The sequence below is a fragment of the Varanus komodoensis genome, unplaced genomic scaffold (genome assembly GCF_004798865.1).
Source record: "Varanus komodoensis strain SLA01 unplaced genomic scaffold, ASM479886v1 scaffold18_3, whole genome shotgun sequence".
In the NCBI taxonomy this organism is placed as follows: domain Eukaryota; kingdom Metazoa; phylum Chordata; class Lepidosauria; order Squamata; family Varanidae; genus Varanus; species Varanus komodoensis.
This window is the reverse complement of record NW_025335549.1, coordinates 3,296,986-3,318,549: the sequence shown is the minus strand read 5'-3', so window position 1 is coordinate 3,318,549 and position 21,564 is coordinate 3,296,986. Positions and strand designations below refer to the sequence as shown.

The 21,564-nt window shown below is 45.9% G+C and overlaps 1 protein-coding gene across 1 annotated transcript in view; it reads left to right on the top strand.

Moving 5' to 3' along the window:
* Positions 1–21,564, top strand: part of IL1RAPL2 (interleukin 1 receptor accessory protein like 2) — a 216,628-nt gene that overhangs the window by 23,720 nt on the left and 171,344 nt on the right. The window contains exon 4 of the mRNA XM_044427154.1: positions 11,760–11,913. Within this exon, the coding sequence (XP_044283089.1) occupies positions 11,760–11,913 (154 nt within the window). The remainder of the gene's footprint in view (positions 1–11,759; positions 11,914–21,564) is intronic.

The following is a 21,564-nucleotide window of genomic DNA, read 5'->3' as shown; positions in this document are numbered from 1 at the left end:
CCTTTCTAATCTCTATCATTGTCGTCGTCGTCATCATTGTCTCTTTTCTCTTACATTTCATGTTGGCTGCACCTTCCTTCCTTCCTTCCTTCCTTCCATATTCTGAAGTGCAGAAAACTGAGACTCAATGGATGCACCCAAGTTAAAGATACATAATACATTTTTAATAGCTTTTAATTTTAAAAATGGAAACTATCTTGTAAGGAGACTGTGTTACAGATTGAACCACTAGTATAAGACAGGAATCCAAGTAAATGAAATAACTATACTGTCTCTGTGTATAGGGTTGCGATGATCCTAAGAATCTGGCCTTCTTCTGCTTGTTGGACTTCTTTCCCATGCTTGGCCCTAGCTTAGGAAATGAGGTGAGCCAAGGTGAAGTCCACAAATGCGTGGGGATGCTGGAGAAACTCCTCTTGCACCGCCTGGCCAGCTTCCTGTACAGCTCATGTGATGAATCCCAAGCCCATAAGGCATGTGTGAGGAAGAGGGACTTTGCCTGCATAGTACTTGTGAGGATTCCATTCCTGGTGGGCACCCATGCGAATGCTCAGCACCAGGTCAAATCAGGGCAGCGAGGAAGAGGCCTGGGGAACTCTGGGGAGCTGACCCAAAAGAACCGTACACGAATTCCTTATTTTCTTCTTTCTCTGGCCTCCAGGATGCTCAGCTGCCATAAGCAATAGTAAAACTAGAAAGCATCCTTACCACCTCGCTTGCTGAAGCAAGGAGAGACTGCCAGCTCTCATAGAACTCTGGCAGATGATGTCATTGAGCCCGTTCTGGAAAAGTTCTACAACTTTTCTCCCTTGTGTTCCACTTCCACTGCAACCCCTTTCCTTCTCCCCCCCCCCTTCCTTTTTTCTTCTCTGGTAGCTGTATCTCTGTAGCGCTTGATGAAAAGTTGCTGTGCTGTTCTTTGTGGCCCATAGTCTCGTGAAAAAAAATGCAATATAAATTTGCCTGTTTTTTTAAAAAAAAGAAATAAGAAAATAATCAAAAGCCAGATGAGGCATTTCCATTCCAAAAAATGCTTTTAATAGGCATAATAGTGGAATGTCAGGCAAAGCGTTTCTATCAGCCATGTCCCACTTTATTTGAGTACAGCTGCCAATGAAAATTAGGCAATTTGAGTTCCATCTCATCAGCCTTGCTGGGCTGAATTTCTGCACAAATAATTTATTTGGAGCTGGATGACATGCAGGGAGCCATGATATGTCAGAAGAGAACAGAAAGCCCAATGATGCTTGCTTGGTCTGTGTCGATTTTTTTTTTTTTTTTTAGGTTTACAAGAACGCTGCCTATTTCAGTGAAGTCTGACAAAACATGTGCTGTGACACAGGGTTGGCATAAATGAGATTTTATTTGTACCTTGTCAGCTACTAAGACAAGTTTCTCCCCAGATGTCTAGAGATATTTGTATAAGATATTTGGTTGAGTAAAAGAGGAAATTGTAGGATAGGGAAACCGTATTTTTGTGAATGTTTGGGAAGGGAGAAGTCAAACTGCAGTGATGCTTTTGGAAGTCCATAAACAGTGGTAGGTTGCACCTCAGAGCAGGTTTGGAAAATAAGGCCATGATTTCTCCTGATGAGTTGGATGCACTGATATTTAACATGAGGCCGGAAGGGAACAGTGCCTCTTGCAATGTGTTTCTGTCCATGTGTTGCTCTGATCTTGGTAAGCTGGAGTCAGGAGAATGGATCCAGTCCAGATGCTTTGATTCCTGCATTGCTGGGATCCAAAGCATCTGGCAGTTGCTCCTGGGAGGATGGCTGCTGGTATCCTCTGTGTTGTAGGGGCGATTTTACAGACGAGACCAGAGACTGGTTGGAATTACCGAGAGATTTATTTACCTGCCGGCAGGGACCATGCACTCATGAGAGTGTGGTGCTGAGCAGATCGAAGGCAGGATTTTTATACTCTTTTACACGGACGGCTATGCAGGTGCTTGTATAACAGCGAACAATAGGGGAAATCCACTGAGCTACACTCGCACACATTTTTTTATGCTAAAGCAAGCAAGCGAGAGCACAGGGCGCGACGCCATGCGGGAACGCAGCAACAAAGGCTGCTTTGTGGTCAGCCTTGCGTAGCGTGCACATTCGTTGGGGTTCTTGTTCTTACGCGAACAGGACACTCTGATCATGCTTCTTACCTGTGACGAGCCATGCCCTAGCTGCATGTTCGATTAAGAGGGGGGTTACAACACTCTGTCTCCCATAATCCTTGCAATTCATGGGCCAGTGACATGGTTATGGGGTTTCGATTAGGTGCACAAACCATTTATTTTTATTTATTTATTAAAACATTTCTATGCCACCCCTGTCCAGTTCACAACCCTGAATAGAAATGCATGCTCTTCAAAACTCTTGAACTTGCATTCACAAATGGGTACCCTTAAAATGTCCTGCCAGGAAGGTGGTGAGATACACACCATGTAGTCCGGAATTCCACCACAGACAAGATGTCCTGCAGTGGCTGGATCAGGCTCAATGCCAGGACAAACTCAGGGACAATCCAAAAGCAATCCTGTAAATAAGGTACAGGTTTGCTAGGCAACAGGGTGAGTTCAAAGAGAGAGTTCTGAGGAGCAGTCAAGGTCCAAATCCAGATCAGAAGGCAGATTGAATACACAGTCCAATAAACTGATTCAAGTACAGTCCAGAAGTCAGAAGCACAGAGGTCCCACTGCAAGGCAAGGTCAGGGAAATAAGACACTGGAGCTAGCAGAACAATGTTGTCCCAGCAGCTTAACCTTGACTGGAAGCTTTTGTAACCAGAGTTCCCACCTGTGGCTCAGCTGCAGTTCATTGAAGGTCCTAAGGCAAAGGACCTCCTCAGGATGAAGGATTTGCTGCTGGAGAGGCCTTTCTTCATGAGGAGTCCTAAGGACGCCTTCTCAAAGGAGCCCTGTTGCCTTGCCTTCCAAGAGGACCTTCTCTCAGGCACTGAAAAGTCAGTTGGCCGCTGTCTCAGAGGAGACCACCTCTCCTAGGGGCCCAGGCTCCTCCTGGTCACTGCTGTGGTCTGTGCCTTGGTGTTCTTAATCTCTGGGTGTCCTTGCTCTTCTTTGGAGGAGGACTGCTCAGTGGGGGGCATGGCATCTGGCCTCCTACTTGTAGCCATCTCTGCTTAGATATATGATCAAGATGGAGGCCAGGGCTTTATGAACCAACATGAAGTGGGACTGGCAGACTGGAACCAGCTGATGATGACCTCAGAGTATGTACCACCCACACATTACAGCATGGAATCAGCCAGTTTAGGAACCAGAACATGGGTGGTGCAGGAGGAAAGGTGCTGAGTCCTGACTTCCGACCCACAAACACACATTTAAACCAGATGTTGAGCCTGTTACTCTGCACTAGTGGGTAGGTCTACCTACCAGAAGATTGGAAGTGAGGCTATTTAACACTTGTATGGCCTCTTGAAAAGTTCGGAGCATCCATAGTGCATTCATGTGCACTATGTAGTTGCTAGCCTTCGAAAAACTCTGTAGGTTATCATCCCCTGTATTGCATGTGGTGGTGAGTGGGTGTGGGGGGACTGAGGCAGAGGACAGAGTTGAGATTCAAGCCAGTTTTTTAAGAATGACACTCCACCAACTCCCAGATCATGTCCCTCCTTTATTATCAAAGTGCCACACATAACTTATCCCGCATCTGCCTGATGGGTGACAACTAACTATTAAGTTGTCACATTGATTAAATTGAGCAGAATTGATACCTCACATTGAAAAGAGCAATGTGGCAAGAGGACCATCACAGTGCGATTTTTAAAAAAGTGATGGCTGTGTGAGGAAGGGAAGGGGACTCATTAGAATATCCTTTGGTTTCCTTGTTTAAATTCATACCATTGAAGCATCAGCACGAACACAGATGAAGATGTGACTTACATGGGGAATGAAGCATCCTTGGATTCAACACTGGCTCCTCCTCAGTCCCAGAGTGCCTGGTTTCTGAGTCTTTTATTAGTTACCACTCACAGTATCTTTCTACCTGCTGATCTCTCAGCCAGTGGTGTCTTAGACATATACTGCCTCTGAACAGGCAAATTCCACTAATTATCATTGCTAATATTTGTTGATAGATGTATCCTCCATAAAAGTCTGCAACTGTTCATTTCAATGTGCAGATTTTTCTCCTAATTTATTCCCTTTGAAGCAACCTGTTCAGTAAAGCCAGTTCTGAGTGAAATCATAATCAAGAGGGGATTGACTTCGGGCATCACAAATCCACTCACTCAAAGGAGTTTAGGAACACTGCATCGTGCAATGGCTGAGCCTTCTCTTCCTCTATTTGATGCATGTTGAAATGGTGAATTGGATCCCATGAGCCAAAGCAATTGCAGGACCAGCCCTGTAGCGCATATCCTGTGGTAGGGGGGATCAAAACTCTGTCATGGGATGCTGCCTACTTTAGACCACTCAAACTGTCAATCTAGAAGTGGCCAAACTCAGAACATTAAGCATATTATCATGCTTACATAGATCTAAGCCCCAGAAAAGCTGCTTTTCATCACAACCACCATACTTAACTATAGTGTTAATGTCCTTTATTATGGAAATGTTACTAATCAAATGCATCTCTTAAGGGTTTGCACCATTATCCTCTTAGTTCCTGTTTCCATAGCACCATTAGACCTAAAGGGTTGTTTTGACAACATGGATTGAGTGCACAAGTCAAGACTTAATTGAATGAACAAGGTTTAAGTACAAAAGCTGTTTTCCTGGGGCGGGGGGAGAGGGGAGGAGTTTAGACAGCGGGATGTGATCTTTCTTTGCCTCCACTCTCTTGTACATTACTGAGTTGAAACAAGTCAAGGTTATTTTAGAAAGAAAGAAAAAATTGTCAGGCTGGCAGGCGAAGGACAGGTGGTAGTTAGCATGACTTTTTCAAGACTAGAATAACAGAGTACCACATTCTAAGAACAAACAAACAGGGGTAATTATCCAAAAGGTGGCGAGGGAAGGGCTTGCATTAGGACCACCAACCAGCCTGTCTCTCCAAGCCTTCCTGGGCTTCCTCTTGTGCTTGGCCTGGTCTTCCAAAGCAAGCCAAGCTGAGATGAAATCTTTTAAAGCTGGTAGACCCCCAGCTGCACAACTGCCAGCATTCTTACACATTAGTCGCAGCTGCCTGAAAGATGGAAAAGAGGGACTCCACTTGCGCAGGGGTCCCAAAGGGCTTGCCAGGAAAGCAGGGCTGCTATCCTCACAAGCCCCTCTGGACCAGCCCTCTTCAGCATCTGTTACAGCTGTTCAGACTGAAGATGCTCCTGGAGAATGAGAGGGGCTCGGCTAGCAGTTGCATGGGACCCAATTCCTGATAAGTCCCTTGCAATAAGCCTCCTTTGGCATTAGCTGCAGCTGCTCAAGAGGGGCACTGCTTGCATGGTGTGTGGGGCCCAGCTCCTCTTGGCAGAGCAGCAGAGCAGCAGAGGCAGAGGCTGGGAGAGGGCTGAGTGGCCAGGGGAGTGGCGAAGGCAAGGCAGGAGCTGGGCAGAGGAGCAGAGGGCCAGGAGCAGCGGAGAGGAAGGGGTGGGGCCAGAGAGGCTAGAGCAGCCAGGAGAAAGCAGGGGGTGGGGCCACCGGCCTGAGGGATGATAAGGCCGCGCTCAGCCACTGCAAGCCCTTTTCGCTCTGGCCTCTTGGCAGAGCAGCAGAGCAGCAGAGGCAGAGGCTGGGAGAGGGCTGAGTGGCCAGAGAGGTGGGAGGGGCCAGGAGGGAGCAGGGGGCGGGGCCACCGGCCAGAGGGACTGATAAGGCGTCGTCCCTTGTCTGCATCCCTTGGCTGCAGCCCGGGCTGTCTGGGGACTCCCTTCCCTGAGACACAGAGGTTTGTTTGTTTGCTTTTGTTTGTTTTGTTTTGTTTGTGCTGTGCTGTGCTGTGCTGTGCTGTGCTGTGCTGTGCTGTGCTTTTCTTTTCTTCCAATTTAAATTTAAGTTTATTTTATCCTTGTGTGTGTATGCGAGTGGGTTTTTGTCTGGGAAGGGTATCACTTTTTTAGAAAAATATTTCTATTAGAAATCACTATTGATTCAGAGGTTTCAAAGGAGACACCAACGCTGCTGTCTGGTCCAGAATTATTGGATGAATTTCAGTTACTGCGGCCCGATGACGTGGACAAGGTGCTTGGGCGAGTATGTCCAACCACTTGCCTTTTGGCCCCTTGCCCGTCTTGGTTAATAAATGATTCCAAGCACGGGATTGGAACCTGGATCTTGGAAGTGGTTAACGCTTCTCTGAGGGAGGGTCGGGTGCCTGTCCCTTTAAAGGAGGCGGTAGTCCGACCGGTCCTGAAGAAGGCGTCACTGGATCCAGAGATGGCCACTAATTATAGACCAGTGGCCAACATCCCGTTTCTGGGCAAGGTGTTAGAGCGGGTGGTGGCGGGACAACTCCAAGCACTCTTGGATGAAACTGATTATCTGGACCCATTTCAGTCCGGCTTCAGACCCGGGTACAGTACTGAATCTGCCTTGGTCGCCCTGTATGATGACCTGTGCAGGGAGAAGGACAGGGGGAGTGCATCCCTGTTGGTTCTTCTGGACCTCTCAGCGGCTTTCGATACCATCGACCATGGTATCCCTCTGGATAGGCTTGCGGGATTGGGAGTCGGAGGCACTGCTTTGCAGTGGTTCCGCTCCTATCTCAACGGCCGATTCCAGAAGGTGGTGCTGGGGGACTATGGCTCTGCGCCATGGCAGCTATGCCATGGAGTACCGCAGGGGTCCATTTTGTCCCCTTTGCTGTTCAACATCTACATGAAACCGCTGGGAGAGGGCATCAGGAGGTGTGGGCTGCGGAACCATCGGTACGCTGATGATACCCAGCTCTACCTCTCATTCTCCACCAATCCAGGTGAGGCAGTGGCTGTGCTGAACCAGTGCCTGGCCGAGGTAATGGGCTGGATGAGGGCCAATAAACTGAAGCTCAAGCCAGACAAGACGGAGGTCCTGTTGGTTGGCAGATTGGGCTTCGGAGAGCGTGAATTGAACCTTGTCCTGAACGGGGTTGCACTCCCTCTTAGGGACAAGGTCTGCAGCTTGGGAGTGCTCCTCGACCCTGAGCTTTCACTGGAAGCTCAGGTAACAGCAGCAGCGAGGAGCGCTTTCCTCCAGCTTCGGCTGATTCATCAGCTGCGCCCCTACCTGGAGAACGACTGCCTTGCGACAGTGACATATGTGCTGGTGACTTCCCGTCTTGACTTCTGTAACGCGCTCTACGTGGGGCTACCCTTGAAGACGGTCCAGATACTTCAATTGGTTCAAAATAGAGCTGCCAGGCTGCTGACGGGGACTGGACATTATGTTCACATGACTCCAGTTCTCCGTCAGCTTCACTGGCTTCCCATTGAAGTCTGGGCCCAATTCAAGGTGTTGGTGATGACCTATAAATCCCTAAACGGCTTGGGTCCTGGCTACCTGAAGGAGCACTTACATCCATATATGCCCAGCCGCCCCCTGAGATCGGCGGGAGAGGCCCTTCTCCGGGAGCCCTCCGTGAAAGAAGTTAGGAGGGTGGTTACTCGGAGGAGGGCTTTCTCAGCGGTGGCGCCTAAGTTATGGAATGCGCTCCCCAGAGAGGTCCACCTGGTGCCGTCGTTATTTGTTTTTCGGCGCCAGGCAAAGACCTTTTTATTTAAGCAGCATTTTAAATGTTAATATTATTGAATTTTATCTGGCCAGGGCGGCTTATTTTATATTGTATATTTGTATTTTATTTTAATGTATATATTTTAAAATGTTATTTATGATGTTTTAATTTATTGTTGTAAGCCGCCCCGAGGCTTCGGCGAATGGGGTGGCATAAAAATGTTTTAATAAATAAATAAATAAATAAACTTGAGACCCTGGATGATGTCCTGACAGGCCAGATTCTAAGGATATCTTGGGGGAGAGACACAGTAATTATGGGAGATTTCAATTGGCAGTGACAGCCAGTTCACATCACTTCCTAGAAGCTATAGAGGGAGGGTTTTTCACACAGAGGGTCCGAGAGGCGACGAGGAGGGGAGACATCCTTGACTTGGTCTTGACCAATAGGGAGGAGCTGATAGATGAAGTACAGATTAGGGGAGCTCTGGATGCGAGTGATCACTCCATCCTTTGTTTTATGATCAGGGGACTGGGGACATGCAGCAGGTCGAGCACTAGAAGCTGGGACTTCAAGAGGGCCAACTTTGGCCAACTGAAGGCCAGACTGGGGAAAGTCTCCTGGGATAGGTTACTGGAAGGTAAGCGAGTTGAGGAGGGGTGGATGGCACTCAAAAGGAAGGTTTTGGAGGCGCAAGCCTTGATGATACCTCTGGTCAGTAAGGTGGGGAGGCGGAGGAGAGTGCCGCCACGGATGCGAAAGGAGGTGGTTAGAGGGATTAGACGAAAGAAGAACCTCCGTAGGAAATGGGTACTGGGGGAAATAGACAAAAGGGTATACCGGGAGAAGGAGGCTCGTTGCAGAAGGATTCTTTGCAAGGCTAAGGCTGATTACGAGCTGAGACTTGCCAAGAATATCAAGAGCAACAAAAAGGGCTTCTTTCAGCATGTAAATAGGAAAAGGAAGGGGAGACAAGTGGTGGGACCACTAAATAAGGAGGAAGGAGATCCAGTGACTGATATGAGGGAACAGGCACAGATGCTAAATGACTATTTTGCCTCTGTGTTCTCCCCAGAGCAGGACAGGGGATATCTGCATAGGAGATTAGATGAGGCTGGGGACTTAGGGGCACAGATTAGAGTCACCCCCCTTGAAGTTGAGGGGCTGCTCAGGGCATTGGACATTACAAAGGCCCCAGGCACTGACGGATTACACCCGAGAGTACTTAGAGAGTTGGCAGGGGTTCTCTCACACCCGGTGTCCTCCAATTTTGAGACCTCGTGGAGAACGGGTGAAGTTCCAGAGGACTGGAGGGTGGCATCAGTGGTCCCAATTTTCCGAAAGGGTAGTAGAAAGGACATGGGGAATTATAGACCGGTTAGCTTTACGTCCATTGTAGGAAAAACAATGGAAAGGCTCATAAGAGTGAGAGATCTAGTGATGCTAGATAGGGAAGGGAGGCTGACAGCCACACAACACGACTTCCGCAAAAACAGGTCCTGCCAGGCAAACCTTGTGGAATTCTATGACAAGGTTTCGAGATGGCTAGATGGAGGGGATGCAGTGGATGTGGTATACCTGGATTTCAGCAAGGCCTTTGACAAAGTGCCACATGATATCCTGGTGGAGAAACTGAGGAGTTTTGGGATACACCAAAGCACTGTCTGGTGGATTAGGGCATGGTTGACTGACCGAAAGCAGAAGGTAACCATTAGTGGGGAATCATCGGGATGGCGGCCAGTGACAAGCGGGGTCCCCCAGGGCTCTGTCCTGGGGCTGATCCTGTTTAATCTTTTCATTAAGGACATGGAAGAAGGGGTGAACAGTCTGCTGATCAAATTCACAGATGACACTAAAACTGGAGCAGTGGCCACCACTGAGGAGCAGGTACTCCAGATCCAAAAGGATTTGGACAGACTATGGAAGTGGGCAGGAGACAACAGGATGGCGTTCAATGTGGATAAGTGCAAGGTCTTGCACATGGGGCATAGGAATAGCTGTCATAAGTACAGGTTAGGTGACAAGTGGCTGGAGAGCAGCACTTGTGAAAGGGACCTCGGGGTGCTGGTTGACTGCAGGCTAACCATGAGTCAGCAGTGTGATGCGGTGGTCAAGAGGGCGAACGCCACCCTTGGTTGCATAGCCAGAAGTGTGGCTTCTAGATCAAGAGCGGTATTACTACCACTCTACACGACTCTGGTGCACCCGCAATTGGAGTATTGTGTTCAGTTTTGGGCCCCTCATTACAGAAAGGATATAGCCAGGTTGGAGTCAGTGCAGCGTAGGGCCACAAGGTTGGTGGCCAGTTTGCAGGGGATGCCGTATGAGGCGAGACTGAGGGAACTGGGTCTCTTCAGCCTGGAGGAGACTCAGAGGGGATCTGTTGGCGACATACAGGTATGTGAGGGGATGTCACATGGCGATGGGTAGAGACCTGTTCTCCCCTGCAGAGGAAGGCAGGACACGCTCCAACGGAGCAAAGCTCAGGGAGCCAAGGTTCCATTTGGATGCCAGGAAGCACTTCCTGACAGTCAGGACCCCGAGGGTGTGGAATGGGCTTTCACGAGAGGTGGTTGAGGCCCCATCTGTGCGGGTGTTCAAGGATAGGCTGGACACCCACATGGTGGGCATGTCGTGGGCGGAGCCGGCTGGTGCCGGAGTTCAGACTAGATGGCCCAGGCAGTCCCTTCTGACTCACTCTGTTTCTATGTTTCTATGTTTCCTGGTGAGTGTCCCACAAATTCTGGGAGTTCTCTCCAGGAGTTTGGACTCTGGGCAGACTGGCGTCTGGGAAGCTGGCCCCAGGGAAATCTGATGGATTCCCACCCCAGATGGATTCCTCACATATCCCTAGGACCAAATAGGATCTTTTGGTTCTTTGGCAGGTAATCAGAGTGGTAGGTAACTACAGGTGGGTGAGAAATAAGTCAGAAATGGATTGTAATGTGCACTCATGAAAAACCAGCACTTCCTGGAATGAAATGAATTGAACTGTGATTTACCATTGAAATCTGTACTTTCCTGGATTTTGTGAGGCATGCAAACCAGCAATGCATGTTGGAGTGATGTTTTGACCTCATATCTGTTCTCCAAAAATCCTACGGCTGTCAAACTTTGTCTAGTGGCCATAGAATTACAATGTTAGCCACACAGAGTGTCTGCATTGTGGGACAACTATGCACATCATCAGTTAATATTTTATATTGTTAACTTGTTTTATATTGTCAATTTATAGTATTTTAATTGATTTATTTGTAAGCTGCCCTGAGGTGTCGGTGAATGGGGCGGCATTGAAATTTTCTAAATAAATAAATAATAAATAAAGATCCAGTTAGTTGTTTTTTGTTGTTGTTAGTCGCAAAGTCTTGTCTGACCCATCACGACCCCATGAACAACATTCCTCCAGGCCTTTGTGTCCTCCACCGTCCCCCGGAGTCCACTTAAGCTCACACCAACTGTTTCAGTGACTCCATCTAGCCACCTCATCCTCTGTCATCCCCTCCTTCTTTTGCCATCTATTGTTCCCAGCATTAGGCTCTTCTCCAGGGAGTCCTTCCTTCTCATTAGGTGGCCAAAGTATTTGAGTTTCATCTTCAGTATCTGGCCTTCTAAGGAGCAGTCAGGGTTGATCCTCTCTAGGACTGACTGGTTTGATCGCCTTGCAGTCCAAGGGACTTGCAGGAGTCTCCTCCAGCACCACAATTCAAAGGCCCCAATCCTTCGGCGCTCAGCCTTCTTTATGGTCCAGCTTTCACAGCCATACATTGCAACTGGGAAAACCATCGCCTTGACTATACACACTTTTGTTGGCAGGGTGATGTCTCTGCTTTTTAGTATGCTGTCTAGATTTGCCATAGCTTTCCTCCCCAGGAGCAGGCGTATCTTAATTTCTTGGCTGCAGTCCCTGTCTGCGGTGATCTTGGAGCCCAGGAAAATAAAATCTGTCAGTACCTCCATTTCTTCCCCATCTATTTGCCAGGAAGTGATAGGACTCTTCTGCCATGAGAGTGGTATCATATGCATATCTGAGGTTGTTGATATTTGTCCCAACAATCTTAATTTCAACTGGTGATTCATCTAGCTCCACCTTTCTCAATTAGCATCCTTACTTTTCTAAAAATCCCATTCATTGTAGCCTCTGATCTCTGTTTTTTGCAGGAGTGTAAACCAACAATGTGGAGAAGTCTAGTTGTTCAGAAAGAAAATACTCTTCTAATACAAGATGTTGAAGAAGAAGATGGTGGAAATTACACTTGTGAGCTAAAGTTTGAAGGAAAGCTAATAAGACGAACAACGGAGCTCAAAGTTACAGGTAAGGAATCTTCTGGGGTGAAATCAGAGGAAAACAGGAAAACTTGGCTGTATGGAATAGTTATTTTAGGTATTTTAAAACCTTTTCTTATCTTAAATTGCAAGTAGCACCATAGACATCAACAGAGCATCACATTAGAAACAGAACAGAAAATTAAACATGATAACCTCCTTGAAAAGAGTGCATTTCATCAGGGCTGCACACCCTTCCCATTTGGAGAGGTTTTATAACGAGACATGTCCCCATTATATCATGAATTCGTGATCCAAGCTGCTGATTGCTGGGCTGCAGAAGACAATGAATGAAGCAAGTCACATAGATTCCACCGGCACCAGAAGACTACCCTAGTTAATAGGGAGACCCTGAGGAGCCATGTCTGATCAACTCCCCACCTCTCTAACCTCTCGTACAGGAAAAGGCAGCTGGCTCTCCAACAGCTGGTCATAGCACCTGAGGGGCGGAGCTCCAAGAGAGCCCTTCCCAGGCTGACTATATATCCCTGCCAGTTGGTCCCAGCCAGTGCTGGGCTAACTTCCAGTCTGCTGGTGCTGGGGCTGCTAATGGTCCCAGAATGATGCCAATGCTCAGAGAGGATCCAACTGTCCATCCTGCTCTGTGGCTGGGTTCACATGGCACAGCAAACAACCCTGTGTTGACTCCTCAACCTGTAAATTTTTGCCTGAACTTACTGATCTGGCAATCATCAGATTTCCTGGGTTGTGCAAATCCTGTGCTCTCCCATCCCATTCTCCTGGCCTTGCCATGCTTCCTGGTAGCCCCTGTGAGCAAAGCCCCTCACTGTTCTTGCCTATGGAGCACTCCTGAGGTGGCCTCCTCCCTTCCAAATGTACCTTCATGTCTGAAGAACTTCCCAACCATTCCAGTCCCTGCAGAGATTTTTATTACATGAAATTAAACAGTTATGCCACGATTCCTTCCTTCTGTCTCTGGATATTTTCATGCTGTATCCCTGTTTCCAAAAGTAAACAGGGAGGTGGACACATTGCTCAGTGGATGGGAGCTGAGGGCAATAGAGACTGAAGGCTAGACGAGGTCACTTCTGTGGCTGCTCTTGCTAGGGGACTCTATGATGTTTCCATACCAGCAATGATAAAAGGGGGAATCTGGAGCCAGTTGACCAGAAAAGCCACTGTAAAACATGGAAACCTGAGAACAGACTGATTCTCTCCATAGTTTCACAAAACTGCTCCTTCCATGTAGGAACTCCAGAAGTGGGTCTGGATGACACAACAGACCCACAACAAGTTTTCAGCATGGTTTCTCATGCCATGCAAACCTGCCCTGCATCTCCTGACCCGAACTGATCATGAAATCCTGTATGCAACATGCCAGCACTGTGCCTCTGTGGCTATTTGCTCGCCGGCCCTTGTAAGAATGCAGGGATTTGCCCTATGTCAAGACAACGTGTTTGCCCACCTAGTCCAGAGTTGCCTGCTCTGACTAGCAGCAGCTCTCTGGAAAGCCTAGTTTTACTCATTGTTTTTCTGATAATCTCCAAAGCACTGTAGGTGGGGTTGTCCTTGAAGACTGTCTAGAAGCTGCAGCTCATGCAAAATGCAACAGCCAGGATATTTACTGGGACCTCTAGGCCTGAATGAATTAGACCAGTCTGGCCCACCTGCATGGCTGACTGTCTGCTTCCAAAGCCATTTTGAGGTACTGGTTTTAACATATAAAGTCTTGTGTAGCTCAGGACCACCACCTTTCCAAACTGGAATTTACCTGGACATGATGCTCCAGGACCTTCCAGAGTGCCACCTTGGGTGGGGGCAGCCTATAATGGGGAGAACTTTCTTTGTGGTAGCTGCCCACTGACACCATCTGATACCAACATTTTGGTGCCAGGTTAAAGGGGCTCTTTATGCGGAGGTTTTTAAAGATATGCATAGATATGAAACAGCTTGAGGGGACTACTCATCTCAAGTGTTTTACAAAGCTACTCTTCATCATATGTCACTTTAGATGTTTTAATTTTGTTTTTAAAGTTTATATTTAGGAAAGGTCATGTGGTATTATTATGTTGTGTTTATCCGGAGAGCTTCAGGTCTTGGGTGGCATAGAAATGAGATAAATGACAGAAGCAACTGGTGTATACAGAAAATAACACGTTAGATAAGTTAACATGGGTTCAAGAATACCACCTGTTCCACATCTTCTCCCATGCCCACTTTGTGCCCCTGTCCAGGTTGTAAAAACAGACATTTGTGTTGTCTGTGCTGGCTACATGAATCTAATGTATGATTTATTTTCTCAGTGTGGCATAGTGATTAGAGAGCTGGGTTCTAGTGCCCACTTCATATAAAGCTCACCAGGTGTCTTTAGGTGAGTCATGCTAACCTACCTCACAGGGCTATTGTGCAGATAAAATGCAGAAGAGGAGAAGGTTCGTGTAAGCTGCTTCGGGTCCCTTGCGATGATCTGTCATTGGGAAAGTGCTGCTGAGTACACGCTTTCCTACACTTCCAATGCCGAATGATAAAAAATTGTGAGGCAGAAAGCAGTTTCTTTGTTCCAACTTTCCCTTCAATTTTGCAGCGAGTGTATTTCATCCACAGTGACGCCTGCCTTCTCTCGCACACCGCTTTAAAATGTCCAGTTTGTTCCTGAGAGCTGTGCTTTCATTTGCTTCAGCCATGACAGATTATTCCACTCAATTACATTGGCGGATTACTTCTGCTTGAACTCCCTGTTCACTTAATCTCTCTCAAATCTCATTAATTCCCTAATTTTCAAATTGTGCCTGCTGTTATCGCTGGGAAATTTGTTGTGGCACTAGTCCTGTACTGGACATGCTTATCAGTTGGAACAATGCATCATGGTTGCATTTCAACCATAGTCAAAATGCGCTGATACGTCACTTTCCATATTGGGTGATGAAGAGAGCAAATACCTTTCCTTCAAGCCCAGCATTTCTATCATGCTCTGATAGCACAGTAATTTTCCATTACCGAGGAGTCATTTCACATGATCAGGCTTGGATCCATAGATGGGCAGCTGTTTTCACTCCCAGGACTGTATCTCTTTTTCTAAGCCAAACAAGATGGGATAGTACTGTGCAGTGGTTAGGAACCTGGTACTGGGCTCAGGCAGCCTGCGTTCTAGTCCCCGCCCAGCCATGGAGCCAACCAGGTGACTTTGGGCCAGTCACAAACTCTCAGCCCATCCTACCTCACAGGGCTGTTGTTGTGGGGATAAGACTGAATGGAGCAGGAAAATAATGTAAGGCACTTTAAGTTCTTTAAAAAAAGAAAAAAAAAGTGGGTTATAAAGGTAGTAAATAAATAAACACGTGCTTCCTTCTGTAATGTCTAATGGGATTTATCTTTGCCCTGATGTTCTTCTCTTCTGTTTGGGAAGCTTTGCCTTAAAAGGCAACTCAAAAATATAAAATAAATTAAGAAAGGGTGGACAAGTGATATTTGAGGTCCCTAGGATTCTCTCAATACCACCTTGTTTCTCACCTGCTTGTTCTTGTTTCATGTGAACTGAAAACGTGCATAAATCAATCAGCCATCAAATATGAAATCTGCACAGATTTCTCTACTTTTCCATAGATGAAAGTGGGCTGATTCAACGTGGAGGGGAACTTTGCCTGACCCTGACCTGGGGAGGTTGCACAAAATGGAATGTGAGGGAGCGTGTAGCAGTCTGTGAATATCTGAGTAGGTGTGTCACTTGTGCTTGCAGGTGCTGCTGTGAATGGGGCAAACTCACACATTTTGTAAGGAAAATTAAACTCTCCTGCATCCCTTAAAGGAATGAATGAATGTTTTCCTATCCCCACTAGCTGCAAACAAGGATGTGGACCAGATGTTAACATATAAGATCGACTAGAAATAGAAATGGTTCTGGTAAACATTTGCGAGTGGAGAAAGAGGAGCTGCACTTCTGACATGGCATGGATGGATCTGCCTGTATCCAGCCCATGCCACTTGTACGTTATGGAGTCATAAATCCATTCCATCCTATTGTTTTTGTTAGTATTTTAAAAGCTTGAGCCTGGGATCTGGTTTGAGTGAAAGGCTGCCAGTGCAAGACTTCTTCCCAGTGTAGTCTGAGCTCTTTCATAAGGGCTGTGGAGATTCTCACTATCCCACAGTACTCACTCCCACACCCACCATCCCATGGAGCTGATCTGGTGGGAGATTTAGGAAAGATCAAAGGAAGGCCTTCTTCACACAGGGCATAGTTCAACTGCATGGCATCCATTTCCTGAAGAATTGGATGGCTTTAAAAGGGGATTGGGCAACTTCGTGGAAGAGAAAGCTGAAAATGGCCTTTAATCTCCATGGCTGTGTCCTGCCTCTGGTATCAAAGGCAGTATGCCCAGGTACACCTGTTTCTAGGGAACCTGAGGTTGAAGGATGTTTTGTACTAGTCCTTGTAGGAGCTTGAAGGTTGGCTCCTGTGTGAGGAGAATGCAGGACTAGATGAAGCCTTGGTCTGTTCCACAGGGCTCTTATGTTCTTAAGAAGTGGAGCTGCTTGGCTGTTCTCCACATGATGGACAGGTGGCCAAAGTTGCCCACCTCTACCAAGGTAATAAACTGTCTGCTGCAAGAGGGACAGGTGAGCTAGCAGTGTTAGCAGCTGTGCTCACTGAATTTAGTCATGGACTTAGAAAAAGTGCATGAGCTCAGCACATCAGAGAGTTATTGGCAAGAAAAAGTGACAGTTTTCTGAATGATTCAGTAAAAGCCGCTCTTCTGTTTTTGGGACGCACGTTGGTAAGGATAGGAGAGGTGGCTGTTGAGTGAATGGGAGCTGTTTGTATGCTCACTGATGTGAAATGATTCTAGAAGACAAATGGAGGTGGAGGGGAAGGTATTATGCCAGATTTCCCTTAGAAACACTGTAAAGATGCGATGAGAAATGTAGCAATATGCCGTGGTCTATGAATTATAGATCATCCAGCTATGCCGAGAGCTTTGCTTTACAGCTTCCAAGCTGCCTGTCTGTCTCATGAACATGCAAAGTAATTAGAGTGGCAAATAATGTTCTCTTTTATCATATTGCGATGGGTTCTTCCATCACTTTCTCCAGAGGCAACTCACTTTCTCCAGCAGATCACTTTGTTGGAGAGATACTCTGTGTGTGAGAGAGAGAGAAAGAGGGAGGGAGGGAGGGAGGGAGAGGGAGGGAGCTGTTCTCTAATGAAGGGGGAGAATAGTTTTCATGACTGTGGGAACACCAGCCAGAACCTCATGCAAACATCCTGTCCTTAGAATTAAGAATTCCAAGCCCATAAATGTGTTTTGAGTACTAGAATCAAATGGAGTCTTCTCACGCAAAAGTAGTTGTTGTTCTTATTATTTTCCAACGTATCTCAGTACTGGGATCCAAGACAGCTTGCAACATTAAAAATAAACCCTCATACAATTAAAATATTAATGGGAATACACACAAGTTGAAATATAATTAAATCAATTAGAACATTAAAATTATATAAGTACCAAAATTAAAACAGGAATCTAAACAATATAAATTCGCTCATGGGTACTATTATTTTCCATTCCATTTCAGCAGCACAACTTAGGGATGAGTTTTCCAGTGGCTGCCATTGTTAAACAAAGATGCTATTCACTGATGTACTCTTTGTCTGTTTTATGCCTTCTCCTGATTGTTTAAAGTTTCTCCCTCAGTGAACTTTTTTTACATTGCCTTAGCTACCAAGACACCTTCATCTCTCATGTGGGGCTCTATGAGAAATTCATTTCAGTTCCTTTAAAAGAAAAATCAGGCTTTTACCCAGTTTGTACCTTCTGAACCAAACATGGATTCAGGCACATGTCAACATCTATACATTTTGAACAATATGATTTGTTGCTAAAAATGAGTATATTCCAAATATGTCAAAAAATACACTTTAATCATGGGAAAAGAATTGGGATGCATTGAATGGATCTCCGTACACTGGGCATTTAGAACATTTCAGAAATGAGCACAAATAGACTTTAAATGTGGGAGAAGGTGGCCATTTAAAAAACGTGCGAACAAAATCTGGGCATTTGGAAAAATATGCGCAGATTGAAAACAATGTTGATTGAAAAAGTGCATTTCTTCCATAGGTTTGGCCATTGAAATATGAATTTTGGTAGGATTTGTGCATTCTGGGAGAAATTGTGCATTTTTTGAAATGTAATTTACACAGGGCTCCATTCTTGCAATAGATGAATGCATGAATGCACCAATACAAACTTAAATTCCACCACTGAACGGCTGATGGAATTAAAAGTGCCTGGAAAGTGCTCCATCCTGCCCAGAAGGATATAATGGCTAGCCCAGGTGCGCAGTGTCAGTCCATTGTTAGATGGCACTCCATGGAGAAATCACTTCCTGTAGTTCATTGTTTCACCACAAGGGACAACTGCACACAGATCAGCTCCCCCTAAGAATGAATCAAAGCTCTGCAGAGGTTTCCAGTTCAGCTAATAAGGTTTTGCCTCCCTGAGGTGGTATACAAGGATCTAGGCTGTTCCTTCCAGTTTGGACTGAAGGCAGAAGCTGCAGCTGGAAAGTTCTTCTTTCTTCTTCATCAACTTCTGATGAAAATCCTTTGCTACAGCATAACAAAAAGGGCTGCATTAGAACCCTTCTCCCTGACATGTTAGTTTTCTGTGTGTAATGTCGAGGGGAAGCTACGTCTGAAATTCTACAGCCCAGACGTAGCTTTCCCACCTCGGTGAAAACAGAACCTCACATAGTCTAACCCTAATGTCTAGCTTATAAAATGTGACAGGAGCAAGGTACAAGGTGGCATTGCTTCAGGTAGTGGTTGTTTTCCTGCGTTGCTCACCAGCATATGAATGCTAATAAATTACTGGCATTGGCTTTGTTCTTTTCCATTGAAATCTGAAGGGACAGGTGGAAAACACATGAGCCCATGTAATGGGGCTGATGTATGTATTCAAGCACTTTTTTAAGGGTCCATGAATCACATTGCAAGCTCAGAAATGGCTTTGACCCCAGATTATTTATTTCTAGCAGTGTTAAAAAGCACCCTCCTTTTTATGAATTGTGAAATAAATAAATAAATAAATAAATAAATAAATAAGTAAGTAAGTAAGTAAGTAAGTAAGGCCAAACATGTATCATGAGGCCCATTGGGATAAATTGACTGGAATTCCCTCTGAAATGAATTCAGGAAGATTCATTGCCCTCACTCTCGATTGGCTTCATTTACCTGTATTGCTACATCACCCAATTTTATTAGCTACATAGCACTATGATGTCATCAATTTCACTGTGTGATCCCTGTCTGGTTTGAGATTATACTAGGAAGGAGAAAAGAACCATATCTAAGTAGGGGGATGCTGCTGAAACAGGAACAGCAAAGAAGAGCAGCAGTGAAGATGCTCAAAAATTCAGAACAGTACTTGGGCTGTTTCTGAACCCAAAATGGAAATGGATGAACATTCAAGGCAGCCGTAGCAGGAAAAACCATATATTTTCCCTGACACAACATGCCTTCCCAGCACTATGGGGATCTCCGGAGTGACTGCCCTGTTTTCATATCCCCATCAGCTAGAATACAAGCTTTAATATTTAAAAGTATACTCCTTCTTCCAGCCCTCAAAGCAACTTCATTTGCTTTCGCTGCTCTTCCTGTCCTAGCTGCTACAGATGTTGTTGTCACATTTAATAAAGAGTTTGTATAGCTTAAATATTACATGGCATGTGCGTGTTCCTGGCCGTTTTTCTCTTTGGCACAGGAAAAGGGAATTCCATGTTTATTAGAACAAAATATTTCCACCATTAGGGAATTTCATCTGGGGCAGAACAAAACACAACCAATGTTCTTTCACCTTACATCCCAATGCCATCACAAGGTGAACCTAGGATTGCTGTAGATTCTGCATGGGACAGTAATGAGGTAGCTTGTTATCTTGTTTGGAGATCTCTGTAAAGTGGTGGGGAGTTCAAAGACATCCAAGTGTTTCCTGGGCAATATGGTCAAGTGGCCCTAAATTAAAATTTCACCAATGACTTTTGCTTATCTGGACTCCTGATATTAATTATCATCTCCCTTTCTTTTTTCAAGATAATTGTATGGATATCATCAATCCACTTCGAGCCACTTAGGCAGCCTGTCGAGATGGGGAAGTATTTATGTCTGTGCAATTAATCAGTCCAATGATTTCAGACTTAATGGTGCAGACATTTAATAATAATGAAGAGGATTCTAGGCTGGTTTGGCTGTTGCCAGTCAATATTTGGATTTGAATAGCTGTTGCATGCTCGTGTATCATTTTTGTTCTTTGGACCTGATGGTTCTATGGTTAATGCCTGGCAACACAAGCCAGTATTCATATAACATGGCAAAACGGAAACCTTTAAAGTATGGCTTACTTGTGAGCTTTCATCTGCTGCTATTCAACTGGCATCCCTGACTTTGCCATCCAGTCAACACACCTGCATACAGACACCCTGTAGAAGGATGACCTTTGTGATGCATGGCTTTGTTGGAACTGATGTTTTGTTAATAGCTGTGTAGTCAATTTCTGAAGAAAGTGCACACACATATATTTTACTATGTGGTCGTATATATCACTTATCTGAGATGTTCCGCTGCTACACCAACTGGGAACCCCACTAAAATCATTCAGACAAAGGGCTTCAATGGGTATTAGGAAGGACGACTTTGTCTTAGCTCCAGCATTGTAGACAATATGCCTGTCAATACCATTTGCTGGGAAGGGTCTTATTGCACTCATGTCCAGTTTGGAGAATCTGGCTGGCCATGATGAGAACAGAATTTTGGACTGGGCACATATTTAGCCTGATCTTCTTATGTGTAAAAGTAAATGGGAAGAACATTCCATATACCAGATATGAGGAGGGTATAAAAAGTGGCTAGTCAAAAAGTGTCAAGGTCCAGGGCTGGGACATGGGTGGCAGGAGAAAAGATAGAGGCACCAGGACCAGGGCAAGAGGACTTGAGGCCAGGGTGCAAACTCCAAAAGCAAGGCTTCATAGCAAGTCCAAGTCGTAGCCACAGAGCAGGCCAGGGTCTGGAACCAGAGGTGTGTATTAGGACAGAACAAGGATGTGGTCATGAACAAGCCAAGGATCAAGACCTGGAAGCCAAACAGGGGTGCAGCTACCTTGAGGCAAGTACACAGCCAGGTAAGGTGCAAATGCAGCAAGGGCCATTCAAGGTACAGGAGCTGAACCTCACCTCAGCCAGCAGCAGGCCCGAGGGGAACATTATGTCCTCACAGCTTCCCCAAAGAATCTTACCTGTTCTCATGCTGCACTGGAACTGGAGACTCCATTTCAACTTCCTACTTACCTATAAATCTCCTTGGATGACTGAAGGTCAATCGCTCTCTCTCTCTCTTTCTCTGTCTCGGTCTACCCTATTTCACAGGGCTTCAGTGAAGGCGAAATGTGGGGTGAGGGTAGAAGACCCAGGCACATAACCTTGCTTTCCTGGAGCAAAGGCGGAATATGACTGTCGTAAATAAGTGCGTTAAGAGTTCAGTCCTATGCATGCTTCCCCAGAACGGTCTACAACTTCCAGCACGGCTATAGCTGGGTTGTCCTGGGAGTTGCCAAGTGATTTTTCTACCCAAGTCCATATAGGATTAAGTCCTCAATCTCTGCTCTTAGCAAAATGGTACACCAAGTG